Genomic DNA, 9,324 nt, shown 5'->3' on the forward strand with positions numbered 1-9,324 from the left:
GACTGCAGCCATGAAATTAAAAGACGCTTGCTCCTTGGAAGAAAAGTTATGACCAACCTAGACAGCATATTAAAAAGCAGAGACATTACTTTGCCAACAAAGGCCTATTTAGTCAAAGCTATGGTTTTTCCAATAGTCATGTATGGATCTGAGAGTTGGACCTTAAAGAAAGCTGAGCACCAAAGAATTGATGCTTTGTTTGTGGTGTCGGAGAAGACTCTTGAGGGTCCCTTGGACTGCAAGGAGATCCAACCAGTCCATCCTAAAGGAAATCAGTCCTGAATATTCATTGGAAGAACTGATGTTGAAGCTGAAACTCCAATACTTTGGCCACCTGATGCCAAGAATTGACTTATTCTTGGCATCAAGAATTGACTTATTCTTGGCATCAAGAATTGACTTATTGGAAAAGACCCTGATTCTGGGAAAGACTGAAGGTGGGAGGAGAAAGGGACAGTAGAGGATGAGATGGTTGGAAGGCATCACCGACTCGATGGACATGAGTTTGAGTAAGCTCTGGAGCTGTTGATGGACAGGGAGCCTGGCATGCTGCAGTCCATGGGGTCGCAAAGTTTCAGACGTGACTGAGCGACTAAACTGACTGAAGTCCACTGCATCAATGAGGTGATTCCTCTTTAGTAAAATTTCTATTTTACTAACGAGGAATTTGAGGCACAGAAATAAAGAATATGCTCAAAGCATAGTTAATAAGATTTAAGCCGAGGCACCCTGGCTCTAGAATCTGTGTTCTAAACTATACTATACAAATAATAAGGTTATTTTGATCACTATAAGTCACTGACATTGTTGTACTCAAGTGTTTGCACTCTCCAAAATACAGACAACCTTTGTAACCCTAGCTTTTGACAATGACTATATTCTTTGGTTGTAGACACTCTCCAAAATACAGACAACCTTTGTAACCCTAGCTTTTGACAATGACTATATTCTTTGGTTGTAGATTATTTAAACCCACAATAATTTTAAAGCAATGCAATAGCTTTCAGATGAAAATCTGTACTGTATGTCAATACAATGTAAACTGCTAAGATGTACACAAGTTATTTTAGGCCAATCAACCAGTCCATTCTGAAGGAGATTAACCCTGGGATTTCTTTGGAAGGAATGATGCTAAAGCTGAAACTCCAGTACTTTGGCCACCTCATGCGAAGAGTTGACTCATTGGAAAAGACTCTGATGCTGGGAGGGATTGGGGGCAGGAGGAGAAAGGGACATCAGAGGATGAGACGGCTGGATGACATTACTGACTCAATGGATGAGAGTCTGGGTGAACTCCGGGAGTTGGTGATGGACAGGGAGGCCTGGCATGCTGCGATTCATGGGGTCGCAAAGAGTCGGACACGACTAAGCGACTGAACTGAACTGAACTGAAATCAACATTAACTTAATATGTTAAAATTTTCAGAAATGATACTGCTGCTGCTGCTGCTAAGTCACTTCAGTTGTGTCCGACTCTGTGTGACCCCAGAGACGTCAGCCCACGAGGCTCCCCTGTCCCTGGGATTCTCCAGGCAAGAACACTGGAGTGGGTTGCCATTTCCTTCTCCAATGCAGGAAAGTGAAAAGTGAGAGTGAAGTCGCTCAGTCTTGTCCGACTCTTAGCGACCCCATGGACTGCAGCCCACCAGGCTCCTCCATCCATGGGATTTTCCAGGCAAGAGTACTGGAGTGGGTTCCCATTGCCTTCTCTAAGAACTGATACTACAAGAAGTGAAAAGACCAAATGTCTGCAAAAAAAAAAAGAATCATTGCAGACATTTTCAAAGATTGGTATTTATATTATACCTGTCAAGACATTCCACTCCATACTTAACTTTGTAGAAATATTTAGGAGCAGAACAAAGAAAAGAAATTAGCTTGCCTTATGATATTTAAATACTTTAGTCCCACTTCACTAGTCAAATGTTATGATTCTTAGGATTCAGAGACATGGCTCCTCTCAAACTATTACAGGTGTATTTCCCATAATGCTCTCTGACATACAGCATCTAACATAAGCATTAGATACAAACTCATTTACTTTGTGAAAACTGCTATCATCCATAACATTCTCTCCATGGAAAAAACAGGATATTACTCCAGCTAACTGAATAATACATATTTAATATAATATTTATCACTTTATATTTCATATTATAATACTCCATTTTTGAAAACTGACACTGTTACATAAATAAATCACGTACCTACACCAATGTAACCTGCTTAATTCTATAAGAATAATCATCTTTAATGCTAACATTTTGGTATGTTTTAAAGAGGTACTAGAATAAGAGATAATTCATTTTTTTATAAGACATTCCAAATAGGTAAAATTAAATATATATATATTAAAACATACTAAGAATAGAAGCAAATGACAAACTACTAAATTATACTGTCATATTTAATTGCAATAGACAAATAAAGGAAAAAATTAATATCATTTTTAATACTTAGAAAAATGGTCATTCCACATGTAGCCTCATGTAGCTTTTAAGTGTTGCTAAGAAGTGCAATCTTAGAAAGCCAAACAAAATGATCTTTCAAAACTCAATGAAACAATCAACAAAATCACACAAAGGTTTATACTTCTTAACTAAATATTATAAATAGAGATTTAAGTAAAATAGAGGATTTAGTAATGAAGCAATTTCACAAATTTCACTTTATCTTTGAAGTCTTATTTCCAAAGAACCATATTCATTTGTGTCTTTTAAGGGAAAAAAAAGATGCATGCAGCCCCATCAGACTTAATCCTTCAGCCATCACTGTTTAGAAGAGAGGTGGTATTCTCCAAGGCACTTCCAGAAAGACATACAAGCATCATCTTGCATGACTACTGATTTGGAGGTTCTAAAGAGAACTGGCAACCCAGAATACCTGTACACCCAACACTTCATCAGGAAGAATAATAGTCTTGAGCTTACTACTCAGCAATATTTATCCAAAGATAGTGTTATTTTATATAGATGGAGGGGGTAGAATGTGTTTGGGGGCAGTTTCCAGAAAACATTAACAATATTTATTCATCTTATTAGTAATTAAGTGTTATAACAACATTGTATTGAGAATACTGGTTAATAATTAATAAATGGTTAACTGATATTAATATCAATGCATAGCTAAGGTAAGTATCAATAAATAGTAAACTAAAGATTATTCTTCCTGACAGATATCCAGCATACAGATATCCTAGATTACGAATATTATTTCTTTTATTTAATCTTCTACATTATTCTATACAATATATATATATTTTATCCAATTCTATTGTCAAAAGTTATCAATCTATCTTTGAATTAAACCAGATCAGTAGAGAGTAAAAATACCTAAACAACACTATTTGAGGTCCCAGATTGCTGTTCTGGCTAAACTGTACTTTGTTATTAAGTGACAAACTCTTATTTAAGGACATAAAATATTAACTACTCTATGTTTTAGAAACTGATATATAACTTAATAAACTCTCTCTTTTTAGTTAGGATTCATCACCCTACACAGTATTGTTATTTGAAAACATATAATCTCTTAAGAGACTTAATCTTCTGGAATCTGTAGTCACATAACTCATCATCTACCCATCGTTCCATTAGCTACAAAAAAACAAACCTGTGGTTTATCTTTGGCAAATAAAAAGTGCATGCATTTCATGGCATGCACTGGTACATTTTTAAGCTTTCTGCCAATGTTATCTTATATATTTTCTCTTTAGGATTTCCTTGATTTAACATTTCTTATTTTGTTATTATGCATTTACTTACATAAGATGCCATAAAAAATTGTGGAACAAGGTAAAATAAAACAAGGCTTTGGAAAAACAGTGAAAATATTTATTAATACTAAAGCATGTTTCTTTTTTTTTATTCTAACGTAGCAACCAATGATGGAGGAGGAAATGGCAACCCACTCCAGTATTCCTGCCTGGGAAACCCCATAGACGGAGGATCCTGGGGTTGCAAGAGTCAGACATGACTTAACAACTAACAACAACAACAACTAACCAATGAAGTCACGTATGAAGATTAACCAATACATGACATTAACACTTAATAGACATTATGAAAATTTTTAATGAAATTCTACAATTAAAACTCTACCCCAATAAAGTATAAATAAGTTTTTGCCATGCAAATGCAAACATGAAACAGTTTCCTTCAAAGGAAAAATGGCTTGTTTTAAAATGTTCAATAATAATAATAATATCTTATATTTATAATTCACTTGACTGGATTATTTTCAAGTAAAATCTATTTTCACTTTTACATTTTAATGAAGTTCACTGTGTTTAGAAATAACTTTTTTTAAGACTAAAATTGGTCAATTTTAAAGGATGCTACAAAATGTGAGCTGTAATATATCAAAGAAATAATCTGGGAAAATGAGATAGATTTATAGTATACATATATAAAGTATACTGGAAAAGTATTTTACTTTATTTTGAAGGTATATGTAAAATATCAGATAAACAGTGAAGCTTTATATAATACAAACTTTTATATGCACATCTGTTTTCATAACTTTTGGGTAAGTACCTAGGAATAGTAAAAGTATTATTACATATAAAAATGATGGGGAATCAAATGTGCATACTTACCCTTCTCCTCCCATTCTTGTTATTTTTAGGCGAAAATCCACAGAATTAAGACTGGGAGGCTTCCATTTCAAAATATCATCACATCGACCAGGTTTGTATTTCTAAAGTGATGACAATGAGGATAATAGTTAATAAGAAGATAAAAATTATACATCTGATATACTAAATATAATAACAATTACTTTTTATTAGGCAAAATCACGTCTTCTTTTACTATAATCTTTGTTATCGTCAACTGATGAGTGAAGTTAGGTATCAGCACTCATGAGTTAGATGGGAAGATCCCTTGGAGAAGGGCATGGCAATCCACTCCAGTATTCTTGCCTGGAGAATTCCATGGACAGAGGAGCCTGGCAGGCTAAAGTCCATAGGGTCACAAAGAGTAAAGCAACTTAGCATGCACACATGCTATTCATTAGATATCCAACATGTTACGGATAACCTTTCTCTCTTCCCTGCCAAAACACATAGATACATGTTTGTAAAAGTTTTGAAAAATAATGACACATAGATATTTGTTTGTGAAAGTTTCGAAAAATAATGAAACCTATTATTCCCTACTATTCACTACAACTTAAAGGAAGTTTGGTCATTTAAAAATAATTGTGCCTATTTAGTTCTTTGGTCCACTTGTTGATTGGGTTGTTCATTTTTCTGGTATTGAGCCTCATGAGCTATTTGTATATCTTAGAGATTAATTCTTTGTCAGTTGTTTCATTTGTTATTATTTTCTTCCATTCTGAAGGCTGCCTTTTTACCTTGCTTACAGTTTCCTTCACTGTGCAAAAGTTTTTACGTTTAATTAGGTCCCACTTGTTTATTTCTGTGTTTATTTCCATTACTCTGGCAGGTGGGTCATAGAGGATCTTGCTGTGATTTATGTCAGAGAGTGTTCTGCCTATGTTTTCCTCTGAGAGTTTTATAGTTTCTAGTCTTACATTTAGATATTTAATCCATCTGAGTTTACTTTTGTGTATGCTGTTAGAAAGTGTTCTAGTTTCATTTTTTTACATGTGGTTGACCAGTTTCCCCAGCACCACTTATTAAAGAGGTTGTCTTTTCTCCATTGTATATTTTTGCCTACCTTGTCAAAGATAAGGTGTCCATAAGTACATGGATTTATCTCTGGGCTTTCTATTTTGTTCCACTGATCTATATTTCTGTCTCTGTGCCAGTACCATACTGCCTTGATGACTGTAGCTTTGTAGTATAGTCTGAACTTAGGTAGGTTGATTCCTCCAGTTCCATTCTTCTTTCTTAAGATTGCTTTGGCTATTCAAGGTTTGTGGGGTTCCCATACAAATTGTGAAATTATTTGTTCTACCTCAGTGAAAAATACCACTGGTAGCTTGATAGGGATTGCACTGAATCTATAGATGGCTTTGGGCAGTATACTCATTTTCACTATATTGATTCTTCCGATCCATGAACATGGTACATTTCTCCATCTATTTGTGTCATTTTTGATTTCTTTCGTCAGTGTTTTATAGTTTTCTATATATAGGTCTTTTGTTTCTTTAGGTAGATTTATTCCTAAGTATTTTATTCTTTTCATTGCAATAGTGAATGGGATTGCTTTCTCTGTTTTTTCCACTGTTAGTGTATAGGAATGCAAGGGATTTCTGTAAATTAATTTTATATCCTGCAACTTTACTATATTCATTGATTAGCTCTAGTAATTTTCTGATGGTATCCTTAGGGTTTTCTATGTAGAGGATCATGTCATCTGCAAACAGTGAGAGTTTTACTTCTTCTTTTCCAATATGGATTCCTTTTATTTCTTTTCTTTCTCTGATTGCTGTGGCTAGGACTTCCAAAACTATGTTGAACAGTAGTGGTGAGAGGGGGCACCCTTGTCTTGTTCTGATTTTAGAGGAAATACTTTCAATTTTTCACCATTGAGGATGTTTGCTATCAGTTTATCTGCTGCTGCTGCTGCTAAGTCACTTCAGTCGTATCCAACTCTTAGCGACCCCATGGACTGTAGCCCACCAGGCTGCTCCATCCATGGCATTTTCCAGGCAAGAGAACTGGAGTGGGGTGCCACTGACTTTTCCAATTAGCTGTCTATATGGCTTTTATTTTGTTGAGCTATGTTCCTTCTATGCTTTCTGGAGAGGTTTTTTGATTTTTTATCATAAATGGGTATTGAATTTTGTCAAAGGCTTTCTCTGCATCACCTGAGATAATCATATGGCTTTTATCTTTCAATTTGTTAATATGGTGTATCACACCAATCATATTGATTGATTTGCAAATATTAAAGAATCCTTGCATCCCTGGAATAAAGCCCACTTGGTCATGATGTATGATCTTTTTAATATGTTATTGGATTCTGTTTGCTAGAATTTTGTTGAGGATTTTTGCATCTATGTTCATCAGTGATATTGGCTGTAGTTTTCTTTTTTTTATGGCATCTTTGTTTGGTCTTGGTATTAGGGTGATGGTGGCCTTATAGAATGAATTTGGGAGTTTACCTTCCTTTCCAATTTTCTGGAAGAGTTTGAGTAGGATGGATGTTAGCTCTTCTCTAAATTTTTGGTAGAATTCACCTATGAAGCCATCCTGGGCTTTTGTTTGTTGGAAGATTTTTTTATTACAGCTTCAATTTCCATGCTTGTGATGGGTCTGTTAAGATTTTCTGTTTCTTCCTGGTTCAGTTTTGGAAGGTTATACTTTTCTAAGACATTTTTCCAAAGAAGACATATAGATGGCTAATAAACACATGAAAAGATGCTCAACATCACTCATTATTAGATAAATGAATATCAAAACCACAATAAGGTATCAACTCATGCCGCTTAGAATGGTTGCCATCAAAAAGTCTACAAACAATAAATGCTGGAGAAGGTGTGGAGGAAAAGGAACCCTTTTACACTGTTGGTGGGAATGCAAACTGGTACAGCCACCGTATGGAGAACAGTGTAGAGATTCCTTAAGAAAACTGGAAACAGAACTGCCATATGACCCAGCAATCCCACTGCTGGGCATATACACCGAGGAAACCAGAAATGAAAGAGACACATGTACCCCAATGTTTACTACAGCACTGTTTACAATAGCCAGGACATGGAAATAACTCAGATGTCCATCAGCAGACAAATGGATAAGGAAGCTCTGGTACATATACACAACAGAATATTACTCAGCTATTAATAAAGAATGCATTTGAATCAGGTCTAATGAAGTGGATGAAACTGGAGCCTATTATACAGAGCTCCACCAAAAACACCAAAACAGTATATTAAAGCATATATATGGAATTTAGAAAGACAGCAACAATAATCCTATATGCAAGGCAGCAAAAGAGACACAGATGTAAAGAACAGACTTTTGGACTATGTGGGAGAAGGCGAAGGTGGAATGATTTGCGAGAATAGCATTGAAACATGTATATTACCATGTAAAATAGGTGACCAGTGCAACTTTGATGCATGAAGCAGGGCACTCAAAGTCGGTGCTCTGGAACAACCCAGAGGCATGCAGTGGGGATGAAGGTGGGAGGGGGGTTCAGGATGGGGCTACACAGGTGCACCCGTGGTTGATTTATGCTGATGTATGGCAAAAACCACAATAATGTGAGGTAATTATTCTTCAATTATAATAAATAAATTAATTTTAAAATAAAAATAATTGTGCCTCTTTATTCAGGTTTACTGTAGGATGATTCAATCACAATGAATAAAATTAACTAATGAATTTGACAAATGGATACAATCATGTAAGCATCACTAGAATCACAATATACAGCATTTCAATCAACCATCCAAAAGCTTTCTCTTGACATCTGCAGTCAGTTCCCTGTCACCGACTCTCCAGCAATAGTGACCTTCTTTCTATGACTACAGTTGTGCCTTTTCTGAAATCCATGAGAAATTCATAACACAACATTTTGCTATACATTGGCGTACATATTAGTAGCTTGCTCCTTTTTATTAAACTGAGCAGGATTCCATTCTACATATATACCACAAAATTCACATTTATAAGTAGATGGACATCTGGGTTGTTCCTATTTTTAGGCTATCATGAGTGATACTGGTCCGAACATTGGTGTGGACATGTGCTTTCATAACTTTTGAGCAAATATCTACCTAGGAGTAGAATGGCTCTGTCTAACGGTAAAAGTATGCTTAACTTTATAAGAAACTGTCAAATTGTTCTCCAAAGTGGCAGTGACTTCGTCCATTCACAGCTGTAACATCAATTCAGTTCAGTTCAGTCACTCAGTTGTGTCCGACTCTGTGCAAGCCCATGAATCGCAGCACACCAGGCCTCCCTGTCCATCACCAACTCCCAGAGTTCACTCAAACTCATGTCCATCAAGTCGGTGATGCCATCCAGCCATCTCATCCTCTGTCATTCCCTTCTTTGCCTGCCACCAATCCTTCCCAGCATCAGGGTCTTTTCCAATGAGTCAACTCTTCGCATGAGGTGGTCAAAGTATTGGAGCTTCAGCATCAGCATCACTCCTTCCAATAAATACCCAGGACTGATCTCCTTTAGAATGGACTGGTTGGATCTCCTTGCAGTCCAAGGGACTCTCAAGAGTCTTCTCCAACACCACAGTTCAAAAGCATCAACTCTTCGGCACTCAGCTTTCTTCACAGTCCAACTTTCACATCCATACATGACCACTGGAAAAACCATAGCCTTGACTAGACGGACCTTTATTGGCAAAGTAATGTCTCTACTTTTCAATATGCTATCTAGGTTGGTTACAACTT

The 9,324-nt window shown here is 36.0% G+C and overlaps 1 protein-coding gene across 2 annotated transcripts in view; it reads right to left on the minus strand.

The window, feature by feature from the left end:
• RNGTT (RNA guanylyltransferase and 5'-phosphatase) overlaps positions 1-9,324 on the minus strand; it is a 240,518-nt gene that overhangs the window by 83,463 nt on the left and 147,731 nt on the right. For both annotated transcript variants that reach the window (XM_010834696.1, XM_010834697.1), the window contains one exon: positions 4,598-4,698. In XM_010834696.1, the coding sequence (XP_010832998.1) occupies positions 4,598-4,698 (101 nt within the window). The remainder of the gene's footprint in view (positions 1-4,597; positions 4,699-9,324) is intronic.

Source organism: Bison bison, unplaced genomic scaffold (genome assembly GCF_000754665.1).
Source record: "Bison bison bison isolate TAMUID 2011002044 unplaced genomic scaffold, Bison_UMD1.0 scf7180017864035, whole genome shotgun sequence".
Classification (NCBI taxonomy): Eukaryota; Metazoa; Chordata; class Mammalia; order Artiodactyla; family Bovidae; genus Bison; species Bison bison.